This window comes from Agelaius phoeniceus, chromosome 25 (genome assembly GCF_051311805.1).
Source record: "Agelaius phoeniceus isolate bAgePho1 chromosome 25, bAgePho1.hap1, whole genome shotgun sequence".
Taxonomy (NCBI): Eukaryota; Metazoa; Chordata; class Aves; order Passeriformes; family Icteridae; genus Agelaius; species Agelaius phoeniceus.
The window spans coordinates 2,311,044-2,325,038 of NC_135289.1; the positions used below are offsets into that span (position 1 = coordinate 2,311,044).

At 52.5% G+C, this 13,995-nt stretch overlaps 1 protein-coding gene across 1 annotated transcript in view; it reads left to right on the top strand.

Annotated features, from left to right (window-relative positions):
* Positions 1 to 13,995, top strand: part of FOXP4 (forkhead box P4) — a 58,999-nt gene that overhangs the window by 13,476 nt on the left and 31,528 nt on the right. The window contains exon 2 of the mRNA XM_077190586.1: positions 6,455 to 6,674. Within this exon, the coding sequence (XP_077046701.1) occupies positions 6,471 to 6,674 (204 nt within the window). The 5' untranslated portion in view covers positions 6,455 to 6,470. The remainder of the gene's footprint in view (positions 1 to 6,454; positions 6,675 to 13,995) is intronic.

Genomic DNA, 13,995 nt, shown 5'->3' on the forward strand with positions numbered 1-13,995 from the left:
TCCTGTCCTCACTGAGGGGCCTCTCCTGCTCCTCTGCACGGTCACCAAGGATTTTGGGGCTGGGGAGAGGGTGACCCTGATCCATGTGCACAGAAGGGAGTTTTGGGATCTCTGAATTCCCATTTGGATTGTGTTGGGCTGAAGGAGAGCAAGTTTTTAGGGGGATGAGAAATGAGGGAATGCAGGGCTGGACGTGGCACTGTGGTGGCTCATGTGGCTCCATGGGGGCTTCCTGGATTTTGGGGAGTGCCCCTGGCCTTGCTCCCAGTGGGAATCCTACAGGATTTGGGCACTGGGCCTGCATCCCAGACTGATGGGGCAGAGGTGCCAGACCTGTATCCGAGCATGATGGGACACAGGTGCTGGTCCTGCATCCCAAACTGATGGGACACAGGTGCTGGTCCTGCATCCCACACTGATGGGACACAGGTACCAAACCTTTATCCTGTCCCACTGGGACACAGGAACTGCATCCCAACCTCATGGAACACAGGTATGGGACCTTCCACCACACCTAATGGGGCACAGGAGCTGGACCTGCATCCCATCCTGATGGGACACAGGTGTTGGACCTTCAACCACACCTGATGGGGCACAGATACCAAACCTGACCCATTGGGACACAGGTTCTGGTTCTGCATCCCAACCCACCAGGACATGGGTACCAAACCTGCATCCCTACCTGATGGGAAGCAGGTTCTGGATCTGCACCCTGACCTGATGGGACGCAGGCACTGGACCTACATCCCAACCTAGTGGGGCTTTGATACCAAACCTTCATCCTGACACATTGGGACATGGATACCAGACCTGCATCCCCACCTGATGGGACACAGGTTCTGGATCTGCATCCCAACCTCATGGGACACAATTGTTGGACCTGCAACCCCACCTGATGGGGCACTGGTACCAGACCTGCATCCTGACCCATTGGGACACAAGTTCTGGATCTGCATCCCAACCTGATGGGGCTTGAGTACCAAACCTTCATCCTGACCCACTGGGACCAGACCTGCATCCCAGTTTAGTGGGATATGGGTACCAAACCTTCATCCTGACCCGCTGGGACATGGATACCAGACCTGCATCCCAGTTTAGTGGGATATGGGTACCAAACCTTCATCCTGGCTCAGTGGGACACGGGTACCAGACCTGCATCCCCACCTGATGGGACACAGGTGTTGGACCTGCATCCTGGCCCACAGGCTGCTCCATCACCCCAGCAGTGATCCAGAGACCACCAGCACCCACCGAGGGGCTGCCCCCGGGTCCCCACGTGTGGTGGCTCCGGAGCAGCGAGGTGGGAGCCCCGTGCTCCACGTCACTATTTAATTAGACGTCCCTGATTAACAAAACTTGGTGTTAGGCTTCCTCCTGCCCTCATCTTTCCTGGCTCCGAATCAATGGCTTTGATATGCTAATTAGGGAGTAATTTAATTTCAAAAGGCCGCAATTAACAAGGGTGTTGTGGACATGCTGTAGTTAAGCGGCGTAATCTAATTTGCATTAGTAACAAGCAGGGACTAATTAGAAGCTTAATTAGACACTTAGACGGCTCTTGTGTTTACTTTCTTAATGAGATGGAGTGGGGTTCCTTTTTTTTTTTAATCTTTTCAAGAGCACAGCGAGGGAAGCGGGGATGGAGCAGGATGGGGCAGCCGGGCACGTGCTCCAGGATGGAGCAGCAGCCCCGCGGTCCCAGCACCGGCCTGGCCACCTCCAGCCAGTCCCACACCCACTCTGGGAGGGGTTTTGTGTTCTTCGAAGCTTGGAAGGGAACGGGAGAGGTGCCAGGCAGGTGTTGGTGTCTCTGGGAACGTGTGGGGTGGGTGTGGGATCTCCTGTGGGGTTGGGGCAGCTCTGGAGATCAAGGGATGCTTCGGGGGTGACAGGTTTTGGAAATGCAGGTGGGGCTTGCCAGGAGCACAGGAAACGTCCCAGGGCTTCCCATGTTGGAGATTTCACACTTCCAGGTGCTCTCCAGCTCTCTGAGTGAGCTGATCCAAGGATCCCCCATTTTTGGGGGGCAGGAGACCCTCGCTGTGGTTCTCAGCAAAGGCTCCTCACTGCCTGCCAGTCCCTGGTGCCCACAAGTGTGGCTGGGCTGGGCTGGCACCGAGGCAGGTGAGGAGAGCCAGGGGGTGAAGGTGAAGCACCAGAGGTTGGCTCTTCCCAAAGAAGTTGCTGGGAGCGAGATGAAAGTGGGAGATGAAAGTGCCCAGAGGTGAGATCCCATTAAAGCAGTGCCTGGGCTTAGCCGGTCCCTGGTTCCTTAAATATCTTCTAATTTACAGTAATGCTCCGGATTCCTCTCAGCTCCCCCAGACTTTTATTTTAATCCCCTTTCCACATTTCCATGTGTTTATGTGTTAATTAAAGGGTAAAAAGCCACTCTTGGAGCAATCCTGGGCTGCTGCTTCTCTCCCAGCGAAGCCTTTTGGGATTAGCAGCCGCTTCCTGAAGCCTCGCGGTGCCGGAGCAGGACGGGCAGGTTGCTCAACTTTTTGTAGCTGGGAGCAGATCCAGTGCCTGGGATCCAGCTTTTCCGAGTCCTCTTCTCCTTCCAGCTGTGCAGAGGAGCATCCTGCAGATTTCTGAGGGCTCTGGGGGGGGTTTGCTGGGTCTCTGCTCCTTTGGGATCCGCTGGTACCCAGGGTCTGCTCCCCTCCGTGTCCTGGCCAGGCTGGAGCTGGGAGGAAGGCTCTGGAATGCTGCTTTGGGACTGGGATGACTCTGGAATACTGCTTTGGGACTGGGATGTGGTGGGAGGGGTGGAAACAGCCTCTGGAAGGTCTCAGTGTCAGTTTGTGTGTCACCTGTGCTCGTGGGGAGTTTTCCCAGTGGTGTTTCCCACTGTTATTCCTCATCCCTCCCTCTTGGCTGATGGTTTAGGAGCTCTTGGAGTTTGTGGCTGGGGACACTCAGGGCAGGGTAACCCACAGTGGTTGGGGATGGGGACTCAAGGACAGGGACAGCAGGGCGGATGGAGGTGACACTGGATCCGTGCGTGGCCCACGAAGGGCAGCCCAAAATTACGGAGCCGCCGAGGAAAATGAAAAGTAGGGAAAGCTGCTGAAATTGGTGTTGGGGCAGTGGTTTCTGAGGAGCTCGTGGCGTGGCTGTGGCTGTTCCAGCAAGGTCCTGGGGGCTGGGAAATGCCATTGAATTCTCCTGTCCTTGGAATCAGGTGGAGCAGTGGCATCGCTTGGGACAGGTCTGGACGGCCCGAAATTCCTTGGGAATTTTTTTGGGGGGGAAATCGCTGCTTCATCTGCTCTTGCTGCGCCTAAAATCCCACATCCCACATTGCTTTGAGCCCACGGTTTTGGCCACCTCCGTGTTCATCCTTCCCTTCTGGAAGGCTCGGTGGCAGTGCCAGGCTCCCTGGCACGGTGTCCCCACGGGAATCGTGGCACACACGGTGGGAGCCGCGTCCCCAGCCCCTGCTCCAGCCCCTCCCTCCCAGGGAAGCTCCGGGCATCCATCAGCCTGTTAATTGCGCTAATTAGAGAGTGCGGAGGTGTTAATTGGAAAACCCTGGGATGGTGCCTGTTTGCGGGAGGGATGGATGTCAATAAAGCGGGATTGATGACTGGGATGGAGCGTGCTCCGCGCAGGTTAGCGGCGAGTCGGGGGATGTCAAGGAAATGTTACTGCTCAGATGAAGCAATTGTTAATTAAAAGCCGCGGTAATTAATACACCCTCGTTGCCATATGGTCCTGCCGAAGGCAGGGGGATTCGTTGCTCCGTTTGTAATTCTCCGTTTCCTTCCCTTTGTCCTGCGGAAGGTGCGTGGTTGGATAAAAGGGGGGAACAAAAAACGCAGAGCGGTGGTTCAGCGAGTCTGAAATGGTAATTAATGGTAATTAACGATCCATTTGTGCAGCTTCTGTTGCTGTTGCCGTTGGAGGGGGCTCCTCCCTCCCCTTTTAACCAAACCCACCCTTTCCCTCTGGATGTGGGTGTTGTTGGATCTTCCCGCTGACTGTCTGGGCTCCGTCCCTGCCTCTGTGCCTGGGGGAAGGTCTGATCCTGCCGAGCCCCTCTGGATGCCGTGGAGGAGAATCCCTGGAACCCTGCTCGTGTTTGAACTGCGAGGGATGAGCAGCAGGGGCTGGGATGCTGCGGATCCCTCCCGGCTCTGTGCAGGGCTGCACGTGTGCTCTGGCATCGTTCAGCCCGGCTCTGCTCTTCCCACTCATCCCAGATCCGTCCTGGCTGGAAAAGTGCTTGTTCCTAATTTAAATCCACTTTATAACCTCGCAGACACCAGCTTCGTTTTTATTTTCCCCCCACCCCCCCTTTTTTTTTTCTTTAAGGTTTTGAAAAACTTTTTATAGGAATGGAAATATTTCCATTATTATGATGATGACTTTCTTTTATGACTTCCCTCGCAGCGTTGTTGGGATCCCAGACACTCCAGCATCCCAGAGGGGTTTGGGAACGGGAAGTGGAGTTTTACAGGACTTGGAGAGGGAGCTCAGCTGGCCCGGTGTCCCCAGCTCCGGGAATCACCCGGGCTGCAGGAATCTGCTCCAGCATCCCGCCTCTGGCAGGGGCTGGAACCACCAGAGCGAGCCCACGGCTCCTCCACCAGCAGAGATTTCCTCCTAATTCCCAACAGTGAAACTCCAGTTTATGCCCAAAGCCAGGAAAGTTTTATATCCTTTCCAAAACTGTCTTTTTTCTTTTTTTTTTTCTTTTTTTTTTTGGCCTTTTTTAATACTTCCTGTTGTAACTCTGGATATTCCTGTTCTCCATGTAAAAGTCAAAGCCCTGCTGGAATCCTGATGAGTTTCTGACCCTGGTGGTGCCGTTGGAGTGTCGGACACCAAGCGTTCCCTGTGGGGCCTCGTGGATTTCAGAGGGAAAGCAGGAATAGGAACAGCAATAATTTCATATTTCTGAACTTGAAATCCTTGAGATTCCAAGTGGGGAAGGAAATAATGTAGTTTTAAGGAAAAAAGTGAGGGGTCTATTCCCGATTTTTGCTGCTGAGGCAGCATCCTGTAGGCATCCCATGGTTGGGAAGCTGCTCCAACCAAACCCAAATCCCAGCAATGCCCTTAACCTTGAGCTGTCCCACAGCCACCGGTGTGTCACCCCCAGAGCCCTGGGACAGTGGGAGGGAGCCAGGAGCTCCCCTTGGGAATGGATGTCACTCATATCCCCTGCGGAAATGACTTTTGAAATGCAGATAATCTCCAACATGCAAATGAGCAGCTCACTGCTCGCTGTTTAATATGAATGATCAGCCCCTGAATAGCGATTATTACACGCCACATTTCAGCAATTATGTTGTTCCTGGTTTGTCTCGCTGCCTTTTGGGGTGTGGAGGGGGGAAACAGGGAAGAAAAGAGGGTGGAAAGAGAAAGGGGGGTGGTGTTTTTTCATCCCATCCCTCTGGTTTTGTTCCTGTCTTGTTACGAACTCCGCGAGCGGTGGTGGGTGAGCGCCGAGCCCGTGCTGGTGGGATGGAGGGCTGTGGAAATAAAAACTGCTTGTCCATGGAGGAGAGAGACCCTCGCTCCTGGGTGGATTCCGTGCTGCCCCTTTTCTGTCTCAGGGCTGGATGTGGCAGAGACCAGTGCTGGGGTGTGCTGGTCCTGTTTCCTCCAGTGCCAGCCCAAATCCAGGAGTTTCTCCCAGAAAAAGGCACCCTCATCCTCACAACCACCAACCTGCCACTCATCCAAGCCCACTGAGCAAAAACTGGGAGAAGGGAAAGATTTTCCAACCTCTGTTCCGCTGGGCTCTCATTCCCACATCCCAGCTCTGCCGTTCCTTTGGGTTTCCTCAGCCTGGCGCCTTCTGCCAGGTGGTTCTTCCAGCTGGGAAGTGGTGGTTTGCTGGGAGATGAAGCATTTGGAGGGAATGTTTCGATTTTGTTAGGATTTTTCAGGGTGGAATCTGAGGTGCGTCTTGCTGGGGCTTTGGGTGTGCTCTCACCATGAAATTCTTTGGGATTTGGGGAAAGCAAACGGATTCCTGGAGCTCTGTGTCTTGCTGGGGCTTCAGGTGTGCTCTCGCCATGAAATACTTGGGATTTGGGGAAAACAGATTCCTGGAGCTCTGTGTCTTGCTGGGGCTTTGGGTGTGCTCTCATCATTAAATACTTGGGATTTGGGGAAAACAGATTCCTGGAGCTCTGTGTCTTGCTGGGGCTTCAGGTGTGCTCTTGCCATGAAATACTTTGGGATTTGGGGAAGACAGACGGATTCCTGTATTCCTGTAGCTCTGTGTCTTGCACCAGGCTCAGGGAAAGCTGGAACTGTGGGTTTTCCTAAGGACTGGGTTGCACTGGCTTTGCCTAGGGACGTGCACCGTGTTTGCAGCAGCTCCACATTTATTTTTTTGGGGGCGAACCGAACGCAACCGAAACCCAGCGCGGTTTGATCCCCATCCCACCGGGATCTCAGCCCCCGTTCTCAGGCTCTTCTCTCCCCTCTCTAGGTCCTGCTAGCGAGTCATGATGGTTGAATCTGCCTCGGAGACGATCCGCTCCACGCCCTCGGCGCAGAACGGGGTGAGCAGCCTGAGCAATCAGCCCGATGGCGGCGGCGGCAGCGGCGGCGGCCCCGGGGGCGGCGGCGGCGGCCGCGACGGAGCCGCCGGAGCCGAGGCCAACGGAGAGATGAGCCCCGTGGAGCTCCTGCACTTCCAGCAGCAGCAGGTAATTCAGGGAAACCTGTTCCTTCAAGCCTGGCTTGCACAGGCAGCGGGTCCTGGATGGATGTTTGGGACAACATTGGGTTTTGCCGGGATTTGTGCTCGGGGTTGGGTTGCACCAGGTTTGGCCATTCGTGGTTGAGGTGCCTCAAAAATCAGGGGTTTGTCCTTGTCCTACGTTCCTTGGGAAGCAGAGCCCATCCATCCAAACCTGTTCCTTCAAGCCTGGCTTGCACAGGCAGCGGGGTTCTGCAAGGATGCGGTTTGGGGACAACATCGGGTTTTGCCGGGATTTGTGCTCGGGGTTGGGTTGCACCAGGTTTGGCCATTTGTGGTTGAGGTGCCCCAAAAATCAGGGGTTTGTCCTTGTCCCGCATTCCTTGGGAAGCAGAGCCCATCCATCCAAACCTGCTCTGCCCCCATCAATCTGTGGGGCTGAGACACCAAAAACCTTCAACCATTCGTGGTTGAGGTGCCCCAAAAATCAGGGGTTTGTCCTTGTCCCACATTCCTTGGGAAGCAGAGCCCATCCATCCAAACCTGCTGGTTTTTTCCTGCCTGCTCTGCTCCCCATCAATCTGTGGGGCTGGGACACCAAAAACCCTTGGCAGTAACACCAGGAGCGGGTCCTGCCTGAGAGGATTTTGGTTTTCCAGGAGCTGCTTTCCCATTCCCAGCACTCCTGGAGATTGAACCTCACCCACAGGACACGTGTGACAGTGACATTGTGTGCAGCAGCTCTGGATGTGCCCTTGGGGTAGCCCCTGCCACACGTGTCCCCTCTCAGCCCTGGGGACATGCCTGCAGCTCACCTTTCCAAACAAACTTTGGCAAAAAAACATCAATTTCCCTGCTCGGCTACTAAATAAGGCAATGATCCCTCTCCTCGTACGGAGATCGCCTCCCTGAGCCATAAATTCCAGCGTGAAAGCTGTAAAAAATTGCTGTGTCTGATACTTTAGTAGGGAGTGCTGTAAATCCATTACCTGGATAACAGGCGTTCCGCACGCCGCTAAGCCCCTGTTCCCCGCATCCAAAGGGTAATCATGCGTGTAATGCTGCTGCCAGTGCCCCTCTGAGGAGCTCCCTGCTCTCCCTCCTGGAATTCCAGCGGATAACGGGAGATCCGTGCCCCCCCCCAGCCAAAAAGATGCAAATCGTGGCTGTGAAATGGGGGATCTCCTCCAGAAAATCGGGATTTTCGTCCTTGTGGATGCTCCCGGTGGATGCTGCTGTTGTGGCGTTTCTCCTGGTGGGAAGCTGGCTGCCACGTGGGATTATTAAAGCAGAGGGTTTGGTGAACTTCCAAAAAAACCAAGTGACACCTCCAGCGACAGCACCTGGGGAAGGGGGAGAACTTATCCCAGAGGATTATCCATCCATCTTCCTGCTTCAGGGAGCAAGGCTGAGCACCAGCTGGGGTCAGGAATAAATGTCCCCACAGCGGGAGTTTTGGACAATTAGGTGCTTGATGGAGGCTTTGCTCCATCCCCGCGAGCACCCAGCGTTCTCCCCGGGTTTTTGGATGGCTGGGCCGTTCAGTGTGCTCACTCCCTCACCCTGGAATGGCAGCACTCCATCCTGATTCTCATTGAGCTTTATGAAATCTCCCCCAGAAACCTTGGGGAGCCTGCAGGGGTGGGAGCCCACGTTTCACCCTGGTGTGCCCAAAGCTCTGTGCCTGTGGGGATTTCTGTGCCCAGATTTGACCTTTTCCAGTGCCTGTGACCTCCCTGTTTTTACAAGTGTGAGGCCAGACAGGTCTTGGCAGGGAATTTTTGGGTTAAAGCTGCTCTCCAAGGGTGCTGCCTCGAGGTGGGTGAGATGTTGAGGCCATGGGGGTGCTGTGGGGTGCTCAGGGACCTTTTATTGGGGTGTCCCTCAACATTCCCTCATCCATCCCAATCCACACCACTTCCCGGAGAGCCTGGAAGGGGAGAGCAGGGTGGAAAGGGCATCCTCCTCCCCTTCCTCCCTCCTCCTCCTCCTCTCCCTCCCTCTCCCCAGCCCGGGGGCTGGCGCTGGGGTTAAATCCCTGCATTTCAATGCTCGGGATGGGGCTGAAAAGCCTCAATAGCTCACAGCAGCTTTGTGCAGGGGCTGGCAGAGGGGAGAGGTCGCCCGGGGGCAGCCCCTGGCCCGGGACCCCTCCCCTGTCCCCGCTGTTGCTGTGGGAACGTGGAGGGACCTCCGGCACTGCCGGGCTCCAAAGGGATCTGCCAGGCTGGATCCCCCCGGAATTCCTGGGGGAGGAAGGAAAGGGAAAAGGGAAAGGAAAGGGAAAGGAAAAAGAAAAGGGAGAGGGAAGGAAAAAGGGGAAAGGAGGCATGGGGTGATGGGAGTGGCACATCCCTGTGGTGGGGGATCCTCTGGATTTTTAGGAGTGGGAATGAAGCGCTGCTCAGCCACAATTTGGGGTTTTCCAGGGTGGTTTTTTTGCCGAATTGCTGCAAAGGATTCCAACTTGTAGCCAGCAGCTGGTGTATGAACCCATGGGGTGCGGAGAGATGGGGTCACTGCAGGTTTGGGGTGCAGGGAATGGGGGGAAAGGATGGGGAAAAAATCCTTGCAGACACAGCAGGAATTCCCCATGGAGAATGCAAACCTCATGGAGCAGGGGTGTCCTGGCAGAAGCAAGGGGACAATCCCTGAGCCTGGCACCCCACGGGAGCTCCCTCCAGCTCTAAATCCATGGAAAAGGAGCCAGCTGGAAAATCCAGCTGCTCTGGCGTTGTTTGGGGTTGTTTTATGGCGCAAAAAATACCCAAAAAATTGCGGCGTGCTGCAGACGGACGTCAAAGAAACGGGGAGGAATAAACAAAAATAAGACTTGTTTTGGAGAAGGAGCAAACGGGACTTTTTTGGGAGTTGGGGAAGGGTGTGGAGGGGGAGGAGAGGCACTTTGCTGCCCTGGGAGAGATACCATTCCATAAAACATGTGATCACATCTCAAATATATTGTGTAATCCTCTATTATTAGGGTATTTAAGATAAAAACGAGGCCGGAGCACTTAAGTGAAACTCATCTCTCTCTTCACTTCCCTGATTCATATTTAATATTTCACTGAGGACAAATGCAGGAGCAGTTTTTCCTTTTTTCCCCCCTTTTTTGCCTCATTTTTTCCTAATATTGTCCTGTTTTTCCCCCTTTTTCTCCCCTTTTTTCTGCCTTTTTTCCCCTTTCCCCCTTCTCCCCCTTTTCCCTCATTTCCCTCCCTTTTTCCCCCTTTTTTTCCCCTTTTTTCCCATGGGATGGGATTGTCAGGAGGGTGTTCCTTGTCCTCTTAATTACTGGGGCTGGTTTTAACCCCTTCCCTGTGAGGATTGAGGAGTCAGGAGCAGAGGAATAAAATCCAGGAGCACTGGAGCAGGGTCAGAACAGCTGGGGCTGGGCCACAGACACGGAGCTGGGTGTAAAAAGGGATTTTTTTATTTTTATTTTTTTCATTTTCCTGTGAGGAATTGTGTCATTTTTTTTTGCTCATTTGGATCTCTTGGAGCCATTTGGTTCTGGTTAAGCGAGGCCAGGGCTGGGCTGCTGGAAGTGCTCCTCAATATGGCATCATTTACTGTTAATATCCAGCTAAAAATATCCTTGTGTGTTGTTTTAATGGCTCTAATTCTGGAATGTGACGATGTCATTTTTATGAGGTTAGTGTAAAAAATCTTCCCTTTCTTTTTTACCATTTTTTTCAGCCCTTCCCAACCTCTCTCCACCCTCCAAACGGATCAGAGGGAAAAGGGAAGGTAAAAATTCCCTTCCTCCCTTTTTCCATGCAAAAGTTCTTGCTTTAATGGAAATTTTCAGGTGTTTTTATTCTTTTTGGAAGGTAAAACACCATATAAAGCTGTGATCCAGGTGGAAAATCCCTCAGATGATTTTGGGCAGCTCTTCCCTGTTGGAATTAAAAACTCCATCCTCATAAAGTGAAAAATCTGGTAAATGAGGCACTTTCAGATACCCCAAGCAAGATTTTCCTTTGTCCTGGGATTATTTTGTGTTGATTTTTTGTGGGGGGAGGCTGTGACTCCTCCTTTTCAGAGATGACCCGTGGATGTCTCCATGCTCTCCAAACTTTTTTTTGGAGTTCTTGACCCATTTCTTCCCAATCAGGAGGCCTCAGAGAGGCTCTGCTGGGGCAGGTTTTGAGGAGGAAAAGGCAGGGATGAGGATTAATCCCACATTAATCCAAGGTGTGGTGTGAGGCAGCTCTCCCTGGGCTATTCCAGGGCTGGAGCCAGGTTTGGGTTTTTTTGGTTTTTTTGGGGTTTGTTTTGTTTTTGTTTTGGTTTGGTTTTTTTGGTTTTTTTGGTTTTTTTTTTTGTTTTGGTAGGTTTTTTTGGGGGGGTTGGGGTTTTTGGGTTTTTTTTTTTTTTTTGTTTGTTTTTGTGGGGTTTTTTTGGTTTTGTTTTTGTTTTTTGGTTTGGTTTGGTTTTTTCCTGGTGTTTCCCCATGTCGGAAAGGGGAGTTTGTGGTGTTTAGCATGGAAAAGGTAAAAATCAGCCAAAATCTGCCCTTGCTGGGGTCTGGAGAAACATCCAGCACATCCAGGGGTGGAGGGGGAAAATTCAGAATAATCCTCAGGTAGGCTGGGTGGGAATTGGAAAATGAGGCTGCTCCCCTGCTGGAGGATGTCTGGATTTGGGGATGGTTCAGAGAATTTGGGGATTTGGGGTCTGAGGGGAGGGATGAGCATCCCTGGGGGGATTCTGGGAGCAGGAAAACCTCCAGTGCTGTGGGAGCAGGTCCTGGCAGGGTGGGATTGGTCCCAGCATGGCTGGGCTGGTCATTGACCCCTTCCCCATCCCAGTGACACCTTCCAGCATCTCCCACCTCTCCCTGCAAGCCCAGGTGTGTTCCACATCCCAAGGAAGTTCTGGGCCTCCCCCAGCAATGTCCAGGTCCCCATCCTCTTCCTCATCCTGGAATGTGCTGCTCTTGGGGAGGGCAGAGCCAAACCACAGCAGCCCTGGCTGTGTCTGAGACAAACTTTTTTCTGGGATCCTTTGCAAACTTTTTCTGGGATCTTTTGCAAACTTTTTCTGGGATCTTTTGCAAACTTTTTCTGGGATCATCTGCAAACTTTTTTCTGGGATCATTTGGTGATCGGAGGGAGTTTGACACAAGGAATTTGTTCCCAATTCTGGCTGATGTGCTGATGACTCCTGGATAACACCAGGCATTGGGATATGTGTTGATTTTTATTTATAAATCATTTTCCCTCTGGTTCACAGAGGTAAAATCCCATCTAAAATCCCATCTACTCCCACAGGGAAACTCTTCCTTCTGCTTCCCACCTCCTCAGCCCCAAGGAGAGGCTCTGACTGATGGAAACCTTCACCCCTGCACCACTGGGCTGCTTCTCCTGCCTTGTTTGGGCAACAAATGCATCTGACAGGTGGCTCTGCATCCTGAAATTCCATCCTGGGTGCTCCACATGCTCTGTCCAGGTTTTCATCCCTGTCTGAGGGACCTGCAGCAGTTTCTATTCCTGTTTAAAGGACCTGCAGCAGGTTCCATCCTTGTCTGAGGGACCTGCAGCAGGTTCTATCCCTGTTTAAAGGACCTGCAGCAGGTTCTATCCCTGTTTGAAGGACCTGCAGCAGGTTCCATCCCTGTTTAAAGGACCTGCAGCAGGTTCCATCCCTGTCTGAGGGATCTTGCAGCAGGTTCTATTCCTGTTTAAAGGACCTGCAGCAGGTTCCATCCCTGTCTGAGGGATCTTGCAGCAGGTTCTATTCCTGTTTAAAGGACCTGCAGCAGGTTCTATTCCTGTTTGAGGGACCTGCAGCAGGTTCTATTCCTGTTTAAAGGACCTGCAGCAGGTTCCATCCCTGTCTGAGGGATCTTGCAGCAGGTTCCATCCCTGTTTGAGGGACCTGCAGCAGGTTCTATTCCTGTTTGAAGGACCTGCAGCAGGTTCTATTCCTGTTTAGAGGACCTGCAGCAGGTTCTATTCCTGTTTGAGGGACCTGCAGCAGGTTCTATCTCTGTTTAAAGGACCTGCAGCAGGTTCTATTCCTGTTTAAAGGACCTGCAGCAGGTTCTATTCCTGTTTAAAGGACCTGCAGCAGGTTCTATCTCTGTTTAAAGGACCTGCAGCAGGTTCTATTCCTGTTTAAAGGACCTGCAGCAGGTTTCCATCCCTGTCCGCAGCTGAGCCCAGCTCAGGATGGGGAGGGGACAGAGGCAAGGGAGGGAGGGGCAGCTCCAGGCGTTTGCCAGAGAGGCCCCTGTGTGCAATTGTGAGGCCATGTCGGGTTTTTTTTTCCTGTAAATCTTTGTAATTTCGTGCTTCAGAGCACACCAAAGTGAGGGACCCAGCAGGGAGTGAATTAAATTCCCCCCTGAGAGGCGGCGCGGTGGGGCCGAGCCGCCACCCCGGGCCAGCCAGGCCTTGGGAAGAGAAATTTGAACTTTGGGAAGACAAATTTCAGGAGAAATCCCGTGCAGCACTTTTTTTGTGCTGGAGAAGTTTTGTGCAGCGCTTTTTGTGTGCTGGAATTCTGTTCCTGAGGGTTTTCCCCCTTGTGTTTTCCATCCCTTGCTGTGCTGATTTTTGCCAGGCCGGAGCAGGGCCCTGCCCTCGCTGGGTCTCCTCTGTGAGGTGGTGCTTGCAAAAATGGCAGGAATTGCATGTGGAGAAGCCAAATCCATGGAAAACTCTGCTAAAAGACACTTGGAAAAGCAGCTAAAGCTCAGGGATTTGCTGTGGGGATGTGGGATGCAGCTCCAGCACCCATCCTGGTGGGAGCCTCGGGCCTGAGCTGCCATCAAGTGGATTCCTCCACCTTGGCTTTTAACTGGAATTACTGTTTTCATTTCCAAAAGTAATTAAAATATCAGACCTTGAGCTGTCATAACTGTCACAGGGTTCTTGTGCTCGCATTACCGATGCACATCTATCCGTGGTAATAATAGGGAAAATAAAATGCCCTGAAGAAAAAAGAAAACATTGGGGCTGAGGCAGCTTCAGGATCAGGACCATGGGATTTTTCCAACAGTGATTCCCAGCAGTGAATTGTGGTGTTTGTCCTCGAGGATTTTGAGTTTTGAGTTGTTTGGATAAAGGAAGATTGGGAGTTATTGGTTGGGGGTGCTCAGTGGCCATGGGGCAGCTCTGGGTGCACAATGCTGGGACACAGCTCTGGTAATTCACCACAGCAATTGAAAATTAGGATCCATTTGCTTATAAAATTCCTCAGGTTTTGATTTTTTTGGGGCTCTTTGGTTCGTGGGACGGTGACAAATACAACCAAGAGTGCTCAGTGCTATGTCTGGGTTGTTTGGTTTGGGCCTCCTGCTATGAAATTATAATTTTTTT